This window comes from Giraffa tippelskirchi, chromosome 3 (genome assembly GCF_054371585.1).
Source record: "Giraffa tippelskirchi isolate mGirTip1 chromosome 3, T2T-mGirTip1v1.2.pri, whole genome shotgun sequence".
In the NCBI taxonomy this organism is placed as follows: Eukaryota; Metazoa; Chordata; class Mammalia; order Artiodactyla; family Giraffidae; genus Giraffa; species Giraffa tippelskirchi.
In genome coordinates, this window is record NC_137277.1 from 174,126,226 (window position 1) to 174,149,180 (window position 22,955).

Genomic DNA, 22,955 nt, shown 5'->3' on the forward strand with positions numbered 1-22,955 from the left:
ACGTACTCTTTTTCCTATTTGGAACCAGTCTGTTGTTCCATGTCCAGTTCTAACTGTTGCTTCCTGACCTGCATACAGGTTTCTCAAGAGGCAGGTCAGGTGGTCTGGTATTCCCATCTCTTTCAGAATTTTCCACAGTTTATTGTGATCCACACAGTCAAAGGCTTTGGCACAGTCAATGAAGCAGAAATAGATGTTTTTCTGGAACTCTCTTGCTTTTTTGATGATCCATCTGATGTTGGCAATTTGATCTCTGGTTCCTCTGCCTTTTCTAAAACCAGCTTGAACATCTGCAAGTTCACAGTTCACATATTGCTGAAGCTTGGCTTGGAGAATTTTAAGCATTACTGTATAGTCTAATGCTTCCTTATTTAATACTCATTTTCCATTTAACAAACAATCAATTAAACTAACCCTAGAGTATCAGGTTGACTGTTGCTGTAACATTTCATTTCCTCATTAGAGACACCTCCAATGTAAAAGGTGAATAAAACACTAGGGGAAAAATGTATATATAAATGTATATAAATATATATAAAGATGAGAACATCTTTTAAACATTAACTACTTATACTTGAGCATTGTATTTGTATAAAGTAGATTTTACAAAGTATCATAACCTTGCAACCATTTCTAACAAGTAGTACAACGCTGCTGGAAAGAAACCATAAAGCATATTATTAATGAGTTTTTGCCAACTTAATTGGTTTTCTGTGTGGTGCTTCTGTACTTTGCCTTAACAGATGAAGTCCACCACAGAGGAACTACATTTTATCCACAGAATTAATCCAAGGAAACATGCAGAATAATTAAAATGTTTTCTGAATAAATGAACCCTATATTCACATAATGATTAAGCTAAATTTTCAGAACTAAACCAACAAATTGTTTCAAAGACAAACCATCTAATGAGGAAACCACGAGGGAAAAAATAACTTCATAACAAGATACTTCTCTCAGACACACACATTATACTGATGATAGCTTCTGAATCATTTTCAAAATTATCCTTAAAGCTTTGTTGGGAATGGAGGAAAAACACTGTTCTCACTCCCTGTGGCAGAATCGTGGACTTTTTTTTTTTTTAACAAACAATATTTAACATACTCACAACACTGAACCATAACAAATTACAAATGCTCACAAGTTTCTTTAAAAAATCTGATTTCATTTAAATGTTAAGACATCTCTTCTTTTTCATAAATATTGATTAAGGAAGTAAAAACGTCAAAGAAATGTGGCCCAATATAGGATTAACTCTCTTCATCTATTTTTTAACTAGCTTTCTGAATTTCAGTGAAAGAGTCTTCTTAGGCCCAAGAGGGAATAAAGTTAACCTAAACAACTTATACCTCTGAGCATTACATTTTTGCCTATAAGTTCTTACACTTCTAAAATTCCCCATTTATAAGGGAGGAATTATAGTGTTGCTAGTGGTAAGGAATCCACCTGCCAATGTAGGAGAGGCAAGAGACATGGGTTTGATATCTGGGTTAGAAAGATCCCCTAGAGTGGGAAGTGACAACCCCCTCCATATTCTTGCCTGGAAAAGTCCACAGAGGAGCCTGGTGGGCTACAGTCCATGTGGCCACAAAGATTCAAACATGACTGAGTGAGCACACACAAAGATATTTACGTCCTAATCTCTAGAACCTATAAATGTTACTCTAAAAGGAAAAAGAGTCTTTGCAAATTTTGAATACATTAAGAATCTTGAAATGAGGGGGGTGATCCTGGATTATCTTGTAGGTTTTACTTCTGACCACATATGTCTTAATAAGGTAGAGGGAGATTTGATACAGGCAGAAGAGGAGAAGGCAGTGTTGCCATGGAGGCAGAGACTGGAGTGATGTGGCCACAAGCCAAGTAATGCCTGTTGCCATCATAAATTGGAAGAGGCAAGGAGTGGATTTTCCCGCAGAGCCTCCAGAGGGAGCATGAAATTGTTAACACAGTGGTTTCTGTCCAGTGATGCTGATTGTGGACTTCTGACCTCCTGAACTGTGAAGAATAAATTTCTGCAGTTTCAGGTACTAAGGTTGCTACCCAGCAGCTCTGAGGAAACCAAGCACTCCATCCTTGCAAATGTATATGAGTAGGACTTACAATTATTATGCCAAACACACCAGACTAGTCTGCCACCGGAGAATTCACACGTTAGATGGAAAAATGTCACTTACCCTGAAGCTAAGGAAATTCTGACTTGGGCAAAGAGAAGAAACTAATGTCTAAGTTGGTGACTTAGAGGGAACTCTTTTCCAAATGGTCAAAGGAGAATGGAGTTGCTTAAAGATAATTTTCCAAGTGACCTTCTCCCCCAATTAATTACTTTTATTTAATTCTTTAATTAAATAAACAATTTATTTAAAATGTTTAAATAATTATTAACTTAATTTAATAATTATTCTTAAAAACTAATAACAAAAGTGATATTTTTTCATTGCTGAAAATTTATAAAATGCAAAAAATAAGAAAATCAAAAGTTATACCTATAATCTGACTATCCAGGGATCATTTCTGTTCATATTTTAGTGTGATCCTTCTAGTATGGATATTTGAATATAATTCTTTTATTTTTACTTTATTTTACTAAAATAGGATCTAAAAACAATTTGCAACCAGCTTTTTAAATTCATTTAATACATTATGAGCATTTTTCTCATTAGTACAATTTCTACAAATATTTTTTAATGACTGCATGTTATACATAGTATTGTAGAGCAAAAATATTTTAATTTCTTTCATGTAGATTATTTTCCCATTTTTCACTAATACATCTTTGCTGATTTCCCAAGAGTTTTCAAAGGCAAGAAGTAAAGCAGGCAGCAACATTACAAATTCAGAAATATAGGAAGATACCATCTTTAACATTAAACAAAGGTTAAGCTGCAATGTCAAATCTGGTTCCCTAGAGTAAAATGGTCATTTTCAGCCACAGCTCTCACAGTGTGGAGGGTGGCAGGAAATAAATAGTTTGAAGGTATAAGGATCCCCAGAGAAACCCTTAATGGGACAAATCAATCATGGGAAAGAGGAACCTCATAAAGAAATCTGCCATTCTACTCAACAGGCATTCCTGCAGAACGATAATCTATATCCTCAACACTTTCATTGGCACAAATAAAGACACTTTCCAGGACAAAAAGATTTTAGTCACCATATAACAAAAGTGAGCTCATGAAGGATGGAGAACTTTGTTGAAGTCACCACAGTTGTCACTGGGAAGACCAATGTACAGAATTCAAAGTCATAAGTTGGGACTTGCAGCCAAGAAGTTTACATTAAAACCATAAATGAAATATCCCTCCATGCTAAGTATCACAGCATAAGTAGCCTGTATTTTGAACATATGTAGAGAGATTAACCCTAAAACAATATACAGGGGCTTCAGCTGTCTGATATAACTCTGATATAACCAGAGTTATATCTATTTTTCTTTCTGATGTATCTGAGAGCTGAACAAGGTGGTGAGGAGAGTGCCTGGGAGGTGTGTGCAGGATGAAGTGAGGAAAAGACTGAAGAGGAGTCAGTGCCCGGTGGGGAGGAGAGCGTCCTCTTGTGTTCCTGGTGCTCCTTTGGTGCTCCTTTCCCAGTGATTCTTCTTTCTCTCCCGCATCCTTAAACTGTGTGATTATATAATAGTCCCTACTCATTGGATGCTTGTGAAGATGAAATGTGTTAATCATGAAAAGCACTCAGAACAGTGCTTGGTCCACCCAGTCATGCTCAATGTGTTATTATTGTTACTGGTGCTTATATATTTAACCCAGTCTAAGATAGCTGTTGTTTTTCACGTTTTAAAAACCCCAAAGATGAACACGTATTAGTGTCAATGGCATCATGCAATGATTAGTGGCAGCATTTGTCTTTTTGGTGGTATAACTGGTAGTGTCTTAGATTAAATGAATTCAACATGAAACCCTCTCCTGTACATTGCATGCTGAGAGGTCTGAATAGTGGATTTAAGCCCTAAAGAGTGTGTGCATAAAAATGGGAACACCATATCGGATTCTGCCAAAGGAAAGTCATTGAATGAATAATCTCTTCAGTCAAAAAAAAAAAAAACCAAGCATGATGATGTGTGTAAGTTTGTATTTCTGCAGGCCTGTCTCACTCCTTCCTCTTCTCCCATCCCCATCCTCCATAAGGACATCCTCAAGGCATCCATGAAGCTCCAAACCCACTTAATATAGCACCCTTTGGGTGTTGCCACTGGCGGTCCCACAGATATCTCAAATTCCATAAGCTTGAACCCATGATCACTTCTGAAATCCTGACTCTCTTTCTCTTTTCTAACCTTGACTAATGGGCTGCCAAAATTAGAAACCTGGACTAAAAAGGGGGATGGGAGTTTCTCCAGTGAATGAGAACACCCTCCCCACCAGTAAGATGAAAGCCTCTCAGTGCAGAAGGCCAAACCATGTGGCAGCTGATGGCCATTTATGACTGCTTGTGAGAGGAGCCCAAGAGAGTAGCCTGTACTCATACCGAGGCTCATCCTATCTACAAAGGAACATCCTCCATTAGAAACCAAGGAAATAAAACGGGCTATAACATGGAGAAAAAAGCAGCCTTTACTCGGCAACCTGAGGACTCTGCCTTTATCATCAACCACCACCACCCCTCATGCAGAGTATATGTGTCTCCTTGCAGGTCATTAAGCCTGGGTAACTTTTTGCAATGGACACTTCTGTTCCCTCTCTAGCATCTCCTGCCTTCTTCCTTTCTTCTGGAACTTGCGGATTCAAAAGCAAATCAATGTCAATGAATCAAGTCAATTTTGATTACATTTCCTGTTATTTCAGCATGAAGCATCCAATACCATTGTTTGTTTTTTTTTTTAATAAGTTTATTTATTTTAGTTGGGGGCTAATTACTTTACAATATTGAAGTGGTTTTTGCCATACATTGACATGAATCAGCCATGGGTTTACATGTGTTCCCCATCCTGAACCCCCCTCCCACCTCCCTCCCCATCCCATCCCTCTGGGTCATCCCATTGCCCCAGCCCTGAGCATTTGTCTCATGCATCGAACCTGAAATGGTGTTCTGTTTCACATATGATAATATACGTGTTTCAATGCTATTCTCCCAGAACGTCCCACCCTCACCTTCTCCCTCAGAGACCATAAGACTGTTCTATGCATCTGCGTCTCTTATTCTGTCTCTCATATAGGGTTATCGTTACCATCTTTCAAATTCCATATATATGCATTAGTATACTGTATTGGTGTTTTTCTTTCTGGCTTACTTCACTCTGTATAATGGGCTCCAGTTTCATCCATCTCAATAGAACCGATTCAAATGTATTCTTTTTAATGGCTGAGTAATATTCCATTGTGTATATGTACCACAGCTTCCTTATCCATTCATCTGCTGATGGGACATCTAGGTGGCTTCCATGTCCTGGCTATTGTAAACAGTGCTGCGATGAACATTAGGGTACACGTGTCTCTTTCAATTCTGGTTTCCTCAGTGTGTATGCCCAGCAGTGGGACTGCTGGGTCATATGGCAGTTCTATTCCCAGTTTTTTAAGGAATCTCCACACTGTTCTCCATAGTGGCTGTACTAGTTTGCATTCCCACCAACAGTGTAAGAGGGTTCCCTTGTCTCCACACCCTCTCCAGCATTTATTGCTTGTAGACTTTTCAATACCATTGTTTATCTTTGTGTCCCTATGAATACACAGAACATCCTGAGGGTGTGCAATACATTCTTATGGATGAAGGAAGAAATGAGAGAAGAAAATAAGGAAGGAAGGGAGGGAGGAGGGGAGAAGGAAGGGAGGGAAGGAGAAGGTCAGAAAATTTGCAAATCAACAAGAGTAAAAATCACAGAAAAATAAAAGCTTGTTGATACAAACCAACAAACTGTAAGCTCCTATCAACTTTTACCCTTCTCCATTTGGAGAGACAAGCAGAAGTAACTGAGCTTTGATTTGTTTACAGGGAACTATGAGAAAGAATGAAGGGAAAATAAATTAGACTTAGATAACATCCACTCTGAATATGGAGGGAAAAAAACCATAAAGACCAAGGGCCCAACTCTTACTTCACATATCACTATTCTTTATTTTATTTGTATTTTACCTTCGTATCGCAATCAGAAACTTATTTTGCAGAAAGAAAGTCTGTATAATTGACATACTTAGGTTCCCATGTCCAAAATGACCTATACCAAAAAAGGGCTACAAAATGCATTTGATGAGGATACTAATATAATCAATGTGTTTCCCTTCTGTTAATGTGTAAAGTGAGAAAACATGACTATATTTCTAATGAAATACACAACTGATCCAATAAATACAAAATATGTGTAGAAAGTAGATACATATGATGCTAATTTTAAATATGTTTAAATTCAAGTTAGGAAAGGAGCCTGGTGGGCTACAGCCCACAGAGTCACAAAGAGTTGGACACAGCTGAGCAACTAGGCACAGCACACAGCACAGTATAAGATAAGCAGGACAGCTCAAGTCCACTTCTCAAACTGGCCATTTCACAAGTACGCAAAATGGTAGGAGTTGAGGAAGTTGAGGACTTCCTGCCACGCCTTCAGTTCAGAAACTCTCCTCCCTGTCTCACGAAACTATAAATCAACCACATTCTTTCTTAGAGCCAGGGGACTACCATTGACACTCCAGAACACAGAAATCTCAGAGAGTAAAGTAAAAACAGTCATGGTTTATGAATCATTAATTCCTTCCTGGAGACTAGTTTGTTCTTGCTCTCACAATTGAGAAGATGCCAGGCCAAGTGCCTCATTCAGGAGGAGGCAAGATTTGGAAAACAAAGCATCACCTGGAGAGCAGACCCAGGTGAGACGTTGGCAGGGCCTAAGGTGAAGAGTAAAGGGATGGGGCAGCTGGACAGCTACCAAGTTGGAGAATGAAGTCAAGGGTGCCCTCAGCATCAACAACAGGGGATGGAAAGGGAGGGAGTGGAAAGAAACACATGCTCAACCAGCTCTGTTCACCGGCAACTCCCAAAGGCCAGATGTGGCCAAGAAGAGCATCCCCTCGGGAGACCATCCCTCAAGACCTAGCTCAGGACCTTGGCTCCTTCCTGAGATGCTGAGGGGGTGTCGAATAAGATAACCAGGTGAATCCAGAATAAAGGCAGACAGTGCATTCATGCTCAGTCACTTCAGTCATGTCTGACCCTTTGCTACCCTATGCGCTGTTGCCCACCAGGCTCCTCTGACCATGGGATTTTCCAGGTAAGAATGCTGGAGTGGGTTGACATTCTCTCCTCCAGGGAATCTTTCTGGACCCAGGGATCAGGAAGGCAGACTGGCAGGTGGATTCTTTACCCCTGAGCCACCTACTCACTCACAGCACCTACTTTGACACCTTTCTCCACAATTCCATGCACACAGTAGGTTTCCATGACTATTAATTAAATAAATGTTTGCTAACAAGCCTGAGCTATCTAGAATCCCACTGTTTAGACAGGCGAAGGCAGGCAAGATAAGCCATTGTCTCCGCTGCAAAATCAGACACAAGCATCTGACACTCGGAACAGCTCCAACAAGCATCCTAATGGTATGCAGTGGATCGTACAGTTAAATAACTCCACTCCAAAAAGAAAAAAAAAAGTGGCAGCAAGGGAGGAGAATACACAAAGACCCAGCTGCCCGCAACATGAATAGCCTGGCAGGGTCATCCCGCCAAGGACCCACGGAGAATACAGATCAGAGGGAAATGGGAAATCTGAGAAGAGCCAGGGCCTTGACCTCGCTCACCAGAATCCATTTGCAACTCCCCTTTCCTTTGCTTCCTCCTGCCTCTGTCCCTCTCCAAACCTAAAGTTATGCAGGCACAACTTGAGAGCTGTGAGGCAAAAAGAACCAGCACTGTGTGAAGGAAGGAGGGTCCCTGAAGCCGGCACTGCAGCTGGGCCCTGGCTACATTGTGCTCATTATGCCTGGCAGGCCAGAGCTTGGGAGGGAGATCCTTCTGCAGCTGGCATTTGGGGAGCTAAGTTAGTCACAAGAATCAGAGAGGAAACACTACACTTTGTTCCTGGGGATGATCTGAAAAAAAAAAAATGGGGGAGGTCTGAAGATTTTAAATCAAAATTTCGAGGCTCAAAAATCTAACTTTGTTTTGTTGTTTTGGAACCAAAGACTATGACTCTGAACACAAAGGTGACATTGTCCCTGAGAATGAAAGGCTGAAACTCCAGTATATTTGCAGCTAACATTTAAATATGTAAAGTAGATTCAAGTGCACAGTCTAAAGAAGGATACATTAGAGGTTTTCATCCTTGAAACAGAATAAAAAAGCTGGAAAGTACCTCAAGAGGTGTTGGCCCAGATGCCTGATTCTAGGATTATGATTATCTGCACCTGGAATCTCCTCTTCAAGATTTCTAGGGCTGGAGAGGTCATAAATTTTTTTATAGCCCAGTGGAACGTGGTTTTCACCTTGAATGCATAAGTTCTTCCCTGTACCCAGCTGAAATCACTGCTGACTTCTCTTTGTCTAAATAGCCCTATAGACCAATGCCTGGGCAACTCTCACTCTCTTTGGCATGCTCTTCTCAATTCCTTCTATGTCTTTTTCAACATCCCTCTAGAAGTAAAATAAATGAACATGATCTAAAGCAACGCATAGAAAGAAAAATTACTCCATGAATCTGGAATCCTGTATTTCTTATTAGAAATGTTATATTATCCTAGCAAATATTCCTCCTTCTCCCTCCCCCCACCACACACACACACACACACACACACACACACACACACACACACACACACACACACACACACACACACACCCATCCTTCTTTTGTATGTGGGACTGCATTGTTAGGTCTTTTTATTCTGTAGCTGCATTTTCCCTCCCATTTAAACATGCCCTGCAGACTTTACCAAACTCCTCCTTATACTTGTTCCTACTGATTTCATCATGCTTTTGAGGGAACATTGTCCCCAACAGGAACAGAATTCAAAAAGACTTCAGGAAATCTCTAAAGGAAATATAACCTAATTTGATTTCTTATCACTTTACAATTTAATGAGTAGCTTTAAAATTCCTTCACATCATCAATTCACCAAAAGCACTTCATACAAGAGGACCAAAGGCAGTTCTTTGGGGCCACTCTCCCCTGCTGAAGCAGAGCCACTGGCCACTGCTTTTGAGAAGCTAGATGCTCACCTTAGCAGAGTTATCGTTTAATTTTTTTTTTCGCCAGATGGAGTCATTTAACTCGTTTGTCTGAATCCCTCTGCTACTTCTCCCTAGAAATTAAAACCAAATCTAAACTCCTTGCCATAGTATCAAAGCTCCCTATACCTGGACCCTCACTGGGCTCCACTACAAACCACAACTTTCTCACCTTCCCATGTTCACTGGCCCACTCTTTTTAAAATGCACAAGACCAGGGAATTAGCTCTCCTGCTCCCTCTGCCTAACAGATACTTCCACAAGTTCTTCACAGACTGACATTCTCATCAGCCAATGTTTGTTTGTCTGTACTTTTCCCTCTCTCCTCCTCCAAGGAACAGTTAAGCTCCATAAAGATGCTGGGGCTGGGGAGGGGCTCTGGCTCTCACTATCTCCCCTGCAAGGCAGACACTGAGCACACCCAGAGTATTTGTGCGATGAATGGACATGTGTGAGGTTTTGTGCAAATACCATCACTCAGGCTTGCTCCAATCTGACCACAACTATGCAAGCACTGGGGAGGGGATGGAATATTCTGGTGAGAAAGATCAATGGATCTCTGCTTCCCTAACCCAGAAGACAATAAGGGAAAGAGTGTACTACGAGGTTATAAATGAAATCCACAAGCAAACATGCATTTTCCCGCCCCTTAATTTACTTTCAGGACTCAAAACAAAGTTCTGATGACAAAATATGTATGAGACATATTTTCTTTGTTACCTCTAGAGCGATGACTATATTCATCAACACATGTAAAAAAGAATACTATGTGAGAGAGAAGCCAAAAACTTACCAAAATTATGTATTTCATTTCTAGTTCTCTTTCCAAGTCAGCATTATGGTTTACATAAATGAAAAAACACTTTTTAAATGGATTCTGAGGCATGAATACTAGAATAAATTTTAAGAGCTACGGCAAAATGAAAATGTAAATTTACCCCCAAAGGATTCAGAGAGAACAACTATTGAGAAACTTGTTTTGGTTTTGGGTCTTTAAGATATATTTTATTCAGATTGCAAATACAAAGGGAGGAATTATCGTTAAGGACAGAATTTTTCTTGTCAAGCCTAACGTTCCATAGGGCTACAGAAAATATGGGGCAATTACTATTTCATTCACACATGGTAAAACTCATGTCTTTCGTGTGTACCACCAAATGATGAAGAGTGTTATATCATCAAGAAAAATAAAGCAGGGTGTAGATTCATACTACCATCACTCAGTGAGCTTATTCTGGTAGTCGTTTGAAATCTTCAGTCTTTACAAAAGTTACCACTATGAAACAAGTGCCTTAAGGCTATGCATCCTCTTGTCTGTCCCACCAACAGGTTCCCTGCTGGCCATGAGCCTCCTACCTTGCAGCCACTCTGAGTCCTGGTCTTCATCAGGGGTGTGGTGGTGCACAGCTCGATGGCCTCTGGCTCATGGAAGATGACTGCTGGCAGAGGTTCCTTTTTCAGTGTTAGGACATTCAACTTGGACTTCAGCATGGTCTGAAAGTGCTGAAAAGCAGGAAAAAAGAAAAAGGCCAGAGTGAAATCATTTGGAATTGTACAAGGTGCCATTGCACAGCAAACTCAGGAGGAAACTTTTTGTTTTGTTAATTCTATTTTACTCGGTCAGGCCAAAAGGTTTGAGCAAAATGGAAGGAAAAAATCTGTCAGGATACTACCAAAATGAAACTATGGGAGACAGCCAATACCCACTCCTAAGCCATGAAAATATGGGGCAGAGGTAGCCTCTCCAGAACCTTGTCCTGAGAGGTTCTTATGTATGGATGAGATTCTAGACATGTAATCCATGCTAAAATCAGCTAAATAAATGAAGATGTTACAGGAGCTATTTGGAGGAAGTCTAGAGATAATGAAAAAGAACTGATGCAAAACATACAAACTTGACTTTTATTGTCTGCCTTTTCCATTTGTGTCATGCCTTGGCTGTAGAACTTTAGAAAATTAGCTGCTTCTCAACAGACCATTTTATCTGCTGTCTAAGCCAGGACTCGAAGTAAACATCTAGTCTACATTCAATTCTTATTGGCAGCAGCTTCAGCAGCTAAGTCACTTCAGTCGTGTCCGACTCTGTGTGACTCCATAGATGGCAGCCCACCAGGCTCCTCCGTCCACAGGATTCTCCAGGCAAGAATACTGGAGACGGGGGCCATTTCCTTCTCCATTCTTATCGGCACTAACTTTGAAATATGCCCAGAATCTAACCACACTTAATCACCATTGTCTTTCTATATGCACAGTTCAGGCACCATCTTTGTTTGGTCTATTATAGCAGCTTCCAACCTAGTCCTGCCACGTTCAACCTTGCCACACAGCAGCCTAAGGGAATCCTTCTAAAATCTAATCAGCTGTCAGCCTTCTGCCAAAAGATTCCCAAGTCTTCCCCTCTTCTCATCGAAAAATTCTAAGTCCTTACTCTGGCCTTCAAGCCCACGCATGCTTCAGGAGCCCAAAGCAGCTCTAATCTCATTTCCTACCCATTATCCTCTCATTTACTTGGGCCCAGCAAATGATGAATGACAAATTCATGTTAATAATTTGAAAGTTAATTTTTCTTTAAACTTAGAACACCATTAAACAGCAAGCTTTAAAAAGAAAAACCACCATAATTATTCCAAAGAGAGATTCATGGAAGAAAAGAAAAAAAGCTTTATTTTTAGTACTTTTAATGGCACTTTTTCCTAATTTTGAATGGAGGACATTGATTTTCATTTTGCACTGGGCCCCATAGATTATGTAGCTAAGCTTGGTACACATGAATCCTCATAACCATTTCCTTCCCCTGCTTTATTATTATCACTATTTATCACCACTATGAAATGTGTTTTATTACCATCTACTAGACTACTACTACTATCATCTACTACTATTCTACCACCATCCACTAGAATATAAGCACCATATAAGTAGAAACTGTTTTAATTAATGAAGTCTCCCAAGTACCTAAAACATCAACTGAAACATCACAGATGCCCCCAAGTATGTGTGGAAGGTAAACTCAGACAATAAAATGAAAAAAAAAAAAAAAATACACAGCTCAAATATAAAAATAATGATCTCTACCAGGGATCATGGAATATACCAGCTCACAACTTCATCCAACTTGACATTTCTGAACATGTTATAGACTGTGAAATAAACACAGGACCGAAAGAAGTGAATATACAAGTTGTTGCTATCGTTATTTAGTTGTTAAGCCACGTCCGACTCTTTTTGCAACCCCATGAACTGTACCCACCAGGTTCCTCTGTGGGATTTCCCAGGCAAGAATACTGGAGTGGGTTGCCATTTCCTTCCCCAAGGGATCTTCCTGACCCAGGGATCAAATCCATATCTCCTGCATTAGCAGGCAGATTCTTTACCACTGAGCCACCAGGGAAGCCTGAATACACAAGTGCATTCACCTAAATATAAATTGCCAAAAACATTTTCCATACAATTCAATATAAAGGAAGTAGAAGTTTTGGAATCTGTATCAGGACAAGGCCTTCATTTTAAATGGAAACAAGACTTTCACTCAGTTCTCCCAAGGAGTATTGATGTACAGTTTTTTAAATGTAAGGATGTCTTCTTGATAACTGCATAAATTGCAAGTCTTTGTATTAATCTGAAGTTTCCATCTTTGCTCCTAATTGATTCCCAACCAATAGAGAGTGTGGATTTGGGGCTGCAAGGTGGTCTGGGAAGAAAAACATAGATCACTGAGAGTGACAGCTGAAGTTGGTTTGCCTCTGTGGACAACTAACTGGAGCCACAGGATGAAGACTGTAAAGGGAGAGGGGTTCAGAAGATGGGATAATGAGCAAGTGGGGACACTCTACCCTGGCCGCCATTTTGCTGGGGCTCCAAGAGAGGTACATGAAGCCGCAGCTCAACTCAGATTGACTTCTGCCACACAGGAAGGTCCTGAAGATGGCATTAATGGCCCTATTCTTCTGCGGGTTAGACAACCACACTGCCCAGAAGTTCTGAGACTGTCTTTCTTTCCCCACTGTCATTACTATCAGAACCAAACCGTTCAATCACTAGGCACAGGAGAGACTGGAAGTCACAGTTATATGTGCATCCACCTTGATTACTTGCCTCGGAGCCAAGCAGAAGAAATAAACATTAAAAAAAAAAAAATAAACTTTTAAATGTGAATAGGAAAATAATGGAGTTCAAATTCCAAATGCAACACAACGTTGTTGTATAACCTCCACCATTCACCTTTACTCAATACTCCCACTCAGCCAGCACTGTGAGAGGCATAGCTGGAGCAGAAATAAAATGAGAGCCTCTTCCTGAAAGGTTTTTCACAATCAGTAGAGACTGTTAAATCAAATGACAGCTACAATTCTACATGAGAAGTTTCTTAGAAGAGCTAAAGAAAAAGGCTAACAAAATATTTGAAAGTAAAATAGAGATTGCATTGAATCTACAGATTGCTTTGGGTAGTATACTCATTTTCACTATATTAATTCTTCCAATCCATGAACATGGTATATTTCTCCATCTGTTTGTGTCCTCTTTGATTTCTTTCATCAGTGTTTTATAGTTTTCTATACATAAGTCTTTTGTTTCTTTAGGTAGATACATTCCTAAGTATTTTATTCTTTTTGTTGCAATGGTGAATGGTATTGTTTCCTTAATTTCTCTGTTTTCTCATTATTGGAGTATAGAAATGCAAGGGATTTCTGTGTGTTAATTTTATATCCTGCAACTTTACTATATTCATTGATTAGCTCTAGTAATTTTCTAGTAGAATCTTTAGGGTTTTCTATGTAGAGGATCATGTCATCTGCAAACAGTGAGAGTTTTACTTCTTCTTTTTCTATCTGTATTCCTTTAAAATAGAGAAAATTATTCCTATTTTTTTTTTTTGAAAAGTGGTTTTTTTACTTGGATGGCATTGTCTTTTTTGTCCACTGTGAAAGGATGAAGGTAAAGAGAGAAATAAAATCTGGATTACATGATGAATCATTGAGTCTACCACTTATACAAAAAATTAACATTTGTATATAACTCTGGATCTGTCTTGTAAACTTTCATCTGTAGAAGTGTGATAGCTAAAGATGCTTCTGATAAGAACACTCTTCTGCCCCTCCCTTGGGAAAAATTCCACAACTATATGCTGCTTTGTGAAATGGGGCTGCCAATCACAATTCCCCACCCCCGGACACGACTGAGCAACTGAACTGAACTGAACTAACACTGGGAAAGAATATGTAACACAGGTTGACTGAGTACCCCATGTCCCTGGCCAAAGGCATTGGTTAAGAGGAAACTCAAGACTGGCTGAACAGAATCTTCTGGAAGGTTGATATGTAGGACTGCTAAACTGGAGTAAAGAGTCCAGAGCTGTGGCTGACCTTCTTTCCCCCCAAGGTCAGTCTGTGAATGATACCACACAGAGACAAGGAAAACTCAGAAATGGAGAGTCACAGACTTGACAAGGCTGAGTCCCTGGATCCAGCTGCATCTACACTCAGATCCAGTGATGGACTTACTGACAGTGTAAACCAATACACTGCCTTTTATGCTTAAGTGAGCTTGAGTTACGTGTCTGATCCCCAGAACCCAAGAGTCTCAGCAATAAATGTTACTTTCTAATAAAAAATCATCTGCAAAAATAAAAAGGAGATACAAAAATTTTAAAAGGACTTCAAAAATGTTAATCTGCATAAATGAATAGCAACATTATCTCTTAAAAAAATAGTGAATCTTGCAGTTAGTTATTTGAATAGGCTGAGCCTTAATGATCAAGCACCAATAACAATCCAGAGAAGGTATTACAGTCCTCGGGTTATTCATGTCTAAGATAAAGCCCTTTGAGCTGCCAAAATAACATGAATCCCAACTATCAAGAGACAGTGAAATACTGTGTGTGCAATGATATTCAATTCTTGCTGAGTAGCCAAAACCCATGTGCCATCACTAGCTCTGATAGAACTGCATTACCTTGTACCTCCTGGGCCTCAGTTTTCTCATTTTTTAACTTTAAAATGCTTGTTATAAGTCAAATATGATATCACTTGTTCTTTGCATAGACAAACAAGTATGTAAAGATAATGCAACCTCAAATAACATAAACTAGTAGCATCATAAAAAGGCAACACAAGAGCAATCTAATAGAGTAGTTCAGAAAAGCTATGGTTCCCACATGATGGATGCACAAGGTTCCATAAAGAAAATGCGTTATTCATCCTTAAAGAAAGGAAGTGAATAGTGTTGTAGAAAATTAGGGCACTGCCCAGGACAAATTCAACAAAGCTCTGCTTTCTACATTTGGTGCTTTATGTGGGATCCTAAAATAGAGCCTCTAAATCAAGCCCCATTATGCAGATGGGGTAATCGCCATGCCCTGTATAATTTTACAGTTGGCGCTTCCTACTCCTATTCAGACATTAATCTCTGGCAGTTTAGCAGGCAGGGATTTACATATTTTACCAATTCAAATCCAGTGTATCTCACCTTTGTATTGATTCTGTATCCAAAATACAAAACTTCTTCCAAAGGCAAATCCCGCCTTTTCATTTTTCTAAGATAACTGGAACACTATCTTCACTCAAATTAGAGGGAAGACATTAAAGGTTTTAATCCCTGGTTCATCTTTGCATTTTGAAGGCTGACTACAATGGTCAGTTTTAACTTGCAAATTACTGACTCAGTAATGCCCTAATCAAGCTTCAAAAATATTGCAAATGTTCTCAAGAGAACCACAAGGAACAAGTGGGTGAATGGAATTAATGGAAAAACTCAATAAACCAAACAAATGTTAATTTGTACAAGTATACAAAAATCAGTAGGGCTTTGACATTCCACGCATAATCACATTTCATCATTTCATTTTAATACTTTAGGGTTCTGTAAGAATTATTGGAACTCATCTGTAGTGTCCTTACACTGTATACCACTTGTCTTAAAAAAAAAAAGTGTAACCAGGCCCCACATATGAATTATGGAAAAAGTGAGATAATCTTTTGTGTCCTTTAATAAGATCTAACAATCGTTTACTTATTTTTAATGTATATTCTTAGATTTCTGCTTTTAAATATTTATCTTAGCACTTTCACCAAAAAAAACCCCACAAAACAAGAAAAATATTTTGTTAGATAAACAGCAAATGATTTGTTAGACGGTTAAGAGTAATAATATGAGTGAATAAAAGATAATTTTACTTAAATTCAACTTTCATGTAAACACATTTTAGTGCAAAGGTCTTGTTATCTATTATTTTTTGTTCTTTTTAAAAGTAAAGCAGGATTGGATAATCTCATCAAATATAATAGGCATACACAAAATTGTTTTACTTCAAGAATTAATTTTTAATGCAATTTGTGTTAATCTGGTATTTTAAGAAAAGAAAGACATACATCAATTTGGATGAACTGTCTCGCTGCAAATTTTCCTGGTGACTGCCATATTCAAAAAATGTTACAGCTTAAAGGCCTCCATCCAGATATTCATAAATTTCTCTGTCTCTATTAAAGTGATAGCTATTATTAAACTAACTGAAAAGACTCATGTTCACACACCCATATTTATTCATGCAGTTTTTAATTATGGAAGCATTCTTTTACACATCACAGATTTTCTCAAGAGATTATGTGGGAGAAACATAAAAATAACTTCATGTTCCAGAGTATGCAGAAAGTTCCCAAAGTGAAAGTCTTGTGAAAGACTTAACTCAGGGGAGTGTGTATATGTGTATTCACTTCTTTATTTTGTTATTGATCTGAGATACATACACACAAATACACATGTGCTGTATCCCTAGCTTAAGTAGTTTCTGCAATTTTCTGAATTATTTTTCTATATGTAAACAGTTAAACAATTTACTGTTAAACAGAGGTTGCAAGCTCATGGCCTGAAGGCATGTTTGGCCTATAAATAAGCTTTATTTGATTCACAGACTGTTTTATGATTAAAATTTGAAGTAGTATTAAAAAACTGAGCTATTAATGATGAAAATTTGCATTTCCACTTCTCTTAAAAGATCAGAAGACCAACAAAAGCAACTTACATTCCCTCAGGGCAACAATTAGCTCCAGCTGGTTGTTTCAAATGCCCTTATTTACTCAAGCGTTTTCCTCTACAATTCACCATGTCCCCTCTTCCCCCAATACCAGCTTTCTCTTCTATACTAAACACCAGTGACTACGCCTTACCAACTTCACTCCTACATTTGACTTGTGTGTGTGTGCTCAGTCGTGTCCGACTCTTTGCGACTCCATGGACTGTAACCTGCCAGGCTTCTCTGTCCACGGAGTTTTCCAGGCAAGAATACTGGAGTGGGTTGCCATTTCCTACTCCAGGACATTTGACTTGCTTGACCCTTATAGACATTTGAATTTGCAAACCCTGAGGGAAAAATGACAAATGTTAGGAGCATAGAACAAAAATTCCACCCACTCAAGAAAAAAATTCAAGAATAGCTGAATTAACTGTTCCCTAGTAGCTCAGATGGTAAAGCATCTGCCTGCGATGGAGGAGACCTGAGTTCGATCCCTGGGTCAGGAAGATCCCTTGGAGAAGGAAATGGCAACCCATTCCAGTATCCTTGCCTGAAAAATCCCATGGACAGAAGAGCCTGGTGGGCTGTACAGACCATGGGGTCACAAAGAGTCGGACACAACTGAGCGACTAGCACACACACACATACTTAAATTAGGAATACTGAACTAATAGAGTGTGAGTAGGTGACAGAGAGAAGTAATAATATAAATGAGTCAAACTGTCTGCGACATAAACTGATGGAGAGATATCCCATGTTCCTGGGTAGAAAGAATCAATATTGTGAAAATGCCTATACTACCAAATGCAATCTACAGATTTAATGCAATCTCTATCAAATTGCCAATGGCATTTTTCATAGAACTAGAACAAAAAATTTCACAATTCATAAGAAAACACAAAAGACCCGGAATAGCCAAAGCAGTTTTGAGAAAGAAGAGAGGAGCCAGAGGAATCAACCTTCCTGACTTCAGACTATACTTTAAAGCTACAGTCATCAAGATAGAAAGGTACTGGCACAAAAACAGAAATATAGACCAATGGAACAAGATAGAGCCCAGAGATAAACCCATGTACCTATGGGTACCTTATTTTTGACAAAGGAGGCAAGAATATACAATGGGGCAAAGATAGCCTCCTTAATAAGTGGTTCTGGGAAAACTGAACAGCTACATGCAAAAGAATGAAATTAGAACACTTTCTAATGCCATATACAAAAATAAACTCAAAATGGATTAAAGACCTAAATGTAAGACCAGAAGCTATAAAACTCTTATAGGAAAACATAGAACACTCGATGACATAAATCAAAGCAAGATCCTCTGTGACCCATCTGCTAGAAAAATGGAAATAAAAACAAAAATAAACAAGTGGGACCGAATCAAACTTAAAAGCTTTTGCACAGCAAAGGAAACTACAAACAAGGCGAAAAGACAACCCTCAGAATGGGAGAAAATAATCGCAAATGAAACAACTGACAAAGAATTAATTTCCAAAATATAGAAGCAGCTCACACAACTCAATACCAGAAAAACAAACAACCCAATCAAAAAGTGGGAAAAAGACCTAAACAGATATTTCTGAAGATATACAGATGGCTAACAAACACATGAAAAGATGTTCAACATCGCTCATTATTAGAGAAATGCAAATCAAAACTACAATGAGATACCACCTCACACCAGTCAGAATGGCCATCATCAAAAAGTCTACAAACAATAAATGCTGGAGAGGGTGTGGAGAAAAGGAAACCATCTACGATTGCTGGTGGGAATGTAAATTGATACAGCCACTATGGAAGACAGTATGGAGATTCCTTAAAAAGCTAGGAATGAAACCATCATATCACCCAGCAATCCTACTCCTAGGCATACACCCTGAAGAAATCAAAATTGAAAAAGACTCATATATCCCAACGTTCATTGGAGCACTACTTACAAATAGCTAGAACATGGCAGCAACCTAGATGCCCATCGAAAGATAAATGGATAAAGAAGCTGTGGTACATATATACAGTGCAATACTATTCAGCCATAAAAAGGAACACAATTAAGTCAGTTTTAATGAGGTGGACGAACCTAGATCCTATTATACAGAGTGAAGTAAGCCAGAAAGAGAAATATAAATATTGTATACTGATGCAAATCCATGAAATCTAGAAAGATCATACTGATGAATTAATTTTCAGGGCACAATGGAGAAACAGGCATAGAGAACAGACCTATGGACATGGGGGGAGGGGAGGAAGGAGAGGGTGAGATGTATGGACAGAGTAAAGTGGAAATACAATCTAGAAGGGTGGGATGGGGAGGGAGATAGGAGGGAGGTCTCAGAGGGAGGGGATATGGGTGTACCTATGGATGGTTCTTGCTGATGTATGACAGAAAAATCACAAAATTCTGTAAAGCAATTATCCTTCAATTAAAAAAATAAAAAAAACTGAAAATAAAATTGTCTGGTCATTCCACATAATAAGTATGACACAAGAATAAGCATTTAGAAATCTGTTCTTCTCTAAGTTATTCCCATAAATATGGTGATATTAATATGTTATTGCACTAAATTCAATTACAGTGCTAAAGGACAATATTTTTACTTAATTTGCAATCAAGTAACAGGAATCAAATAGACTATGCCACTAAAAACAACCAAATAAACTAGAAAAAATATGAAACAACAGTTTGTGGGACACTGGATATCAGGCTATAGAGGACAGTGATCCCCGAAAGATGTGAAACAAATGAGATACATTATACAATTGTCCAGCTCACCACCTTTAGGGAGTTTGCAGGCTGCCATGCAGGGAGGAAGAAAACAGGGCCCAGCAGAGTCCCTGATAAGTTGACACAGATGCAAGTTCAAGGAGACAAAAAAAAAAAGGAAAAATCTTCACATACAGAGAACTTTGGAAATCTGCACAGCATCCCCTTAAATAGTTAAGTATTAATCAGAATATACATGAAAGGAAAGTAACAAAAGGAAATAAATCTCTGGAAAGAACTAGAGATTAACGTGCTGGTGCTCACACAGTTAGCAATATTGTCTGTTTCCACCAATGAATGGAAAAACTTGTGAGTCACAGGGCAGCAGGCAGAGTACTCAATGTCTAAACTCGGTAGTAGGAAATAATCAGCACTAGACTAAATACCACTCTGATTCCACCTGTAAATCTTTAAAAGATTATCCAAAACAATCAAAGTACTTTAGAGTGATTTAACTGAATTCCAGAAAAATAGTTGAAAAATATTTATAGAAATACAAAAATATCCAGCAACCAGCAAGGTAAAATTCAAAATGTCTAACATTCAATCAAAAATCACCAGGTATACAAAAAGGCAGGAAAACAGAACCCATAATAGAGACAAATAAATTAATAAAAATAAACCAAAAATGGCAGAGATGTTATAGTGATCAGATAAAGACATTAAAACTGTATATTAAATATTCTAAAAGTTAAGCAGAAATATTAAAGATATAAAAAATCCAAATTATTCATTGTCATTGAGACTTTTCCATAAGAAATGTTAAAGAAAGTCAAGCAAAAGAAAAGATGAAACTATAGATCTAGAAAGGGAATGAATGCACAGAAGAGGGTAACTATACGGATAATAAGTTTCTTTCTTACAATTTAAAATTCATTCAAAGATAATTGATCATTTAATTAAATACGTAATATCATAAACATATTTGTTATATATATATATCCATTATATTATATAATAGATATATAATATTTTATACAATTTAATTAAAAATAATAGCAATGTGCTATGGGATTTCATCATACATAAAAGTAAGATGTATTGCCACACTAGTACAAAGGTCAGAAAAAGTAAAAATGTAAGTATACTATTTTAAGGATCCAACAGTATATATTACATGGTTTAACATCATTTGAAGGTAGGTTGAGGTAAGTTAAATGTGTACTATAAACCATGAAGCAATGAGAAAAATAAACAGCCAAAGAGTTATATGTAATAATAAAGAAGATAAAAAAGAAAGCATAAATAGAGAAAAGAGTTAACCAAAAAAAAAGATAAGACAAATAGAAAACAAATAACATGATAGGTTTAAAATTAAACAATTACATAAAATGTAAATGGTTTAAATACTCCAAATAAAAGATACAGCTAGTTCAGTCACTAAGTCTTTTCCAGCTCTTTGCCACCCCATGGACTGCAGCACACCAGGCTCCTCTGTCCTCCACTGTCTCCCAGAGTGTGCTCCAACTCATGTCCATTGAGTCGGTGATGCCATCCAACCATCTCATCCTCTGCCGCCCCCTTCTCCTTTTGCCTTCAATTTTTCCCAGCATTGGGGACTGTTCCAATTAGTTGGCTCTTTGCATCAGGTGACCATGCATCAACCTGATAGGTTGAACCACTTTTTCATTTTTGCCTGTTCCTGGCTTGCTTTTCAGGGAACTTCAAGTCACTGAGTTTTCTTTTAGGCCTTTAAGTTCATAGCAGTTCAGTTCAGTTCACTCACTCAATCGTGTCTAGTTTTTTGTGACCCCATGGACCGCAGCACACCAGGCTTCAGGAAGTCCAAAACAAACTCCTGGAGCTTGCTCAAACTCATGTCCATCGAGTTGGTGATGCCATCCAACCATCTCATTCTCTGTCATCCCTTTCTCCTCCTGCCTTCACTCTTTCCCAGCACAGATATATATATATAGTTAGATAGATAGATAGGTAGATATAGATACAGATAGATATATATGATAGTGAGATTAAATAAAAAACAAGACCCAACCCTATTGCTGCCTATAAGAAATTCACTCTAAATATAAAGAAGCAAATAAAAACCATAGACCACAAGGATAGAAACCACAAATATGGTCGGTAATTTCAATATAGATAAAAAACACAAATCTGATTGGTAATTTCAATACCTCTCCCTCCAAAATTCATAGAATGAGTAGGAAGAAAATCTGTAAAGATATAGAAGTTTTGAATAACAGCATCAACGAACCTGACATAATTAATAATTATAAACCACTTCACCAAAAAACAATGTAAGTCAAGTGTACATAAACATTTACCAAGGCAGACAAAATTCTGAACTATAAAATAAAAACTCCACAAATTTAGAATTCAGGTTATACTAAGAAATAACAGAAAAATCTCTGTACATTTTTCCAAATATATGGGAACTAAATATTATACTTCTAAATAACCCATGGATGAAAGAATAAATCAAAAAGCCAAGTAGAAATTATTTTGAACTGAATGAAAATGAAAATATAACATATCAAAAATTCTGGGATGACACTAAAATAGTCCTTAAGAGAAATTTTATAGCACAAATGTCCATACTAGAAATATTAGAAATAATAATAGATTAGAAATGCAAAAGTTTTCTATTCAATAAATTCAGCTTCAATCTTCAGAGAAAAAAAGGGGGGGAAGAATAAATGAAACCCAAAAGTGAGTAAAAAAAACAAACAAACAAATAATAAAGATCAGAGGAAAAATCAATGAAATATAACAGAGAAAATCAATATAGTCAAGACAATACCCTATTTTCATGTTCCCTTATTCTTCTGCTGGCTGTGTTGAGTCTACTGATGAGCTCATTAAAGGCCCTCTTCAACCCTCTCATTGTGTTGCTGTTTTTGTTCCTGTCCTTGTTTTCCTTAACAGTTCCATCTGATTCTTCCTTACAGTTTCTCTTTGGTGAAATTCCCCATACACTCTTGTGTGTTCTTCACTTTTCTCTCTAGAGCCTGCAATATACTAATCACAGTTGTTGTTGTTTTTTAATTTTCCAAGAAGA

General features: G+C 38.0%; 1 protein-coding gene across 1 annotated transcript in view; it reads right to left on the reverse strand.

The window, feature by feature from the left end:
- PID1 (phosphotyrosine interaction domain containing 1) overlaps window positions 1-22,955 on the reverse strand; it is a 254,717-nt gene that overhangs the window by 129,493 nt on the left and 102,269 nt on the right. Inside the window, exon 2 of the mRNA XM_081579669.1 lies at window positions 10,527-10,673. Coding sequence (XP_081435795.1) covers window positions 10,527-10,673 — 147 coding nt within the window. The remainder of the gene's footprint in view (window positions 1-10,526; window positions 10,674-22,955) is intronic.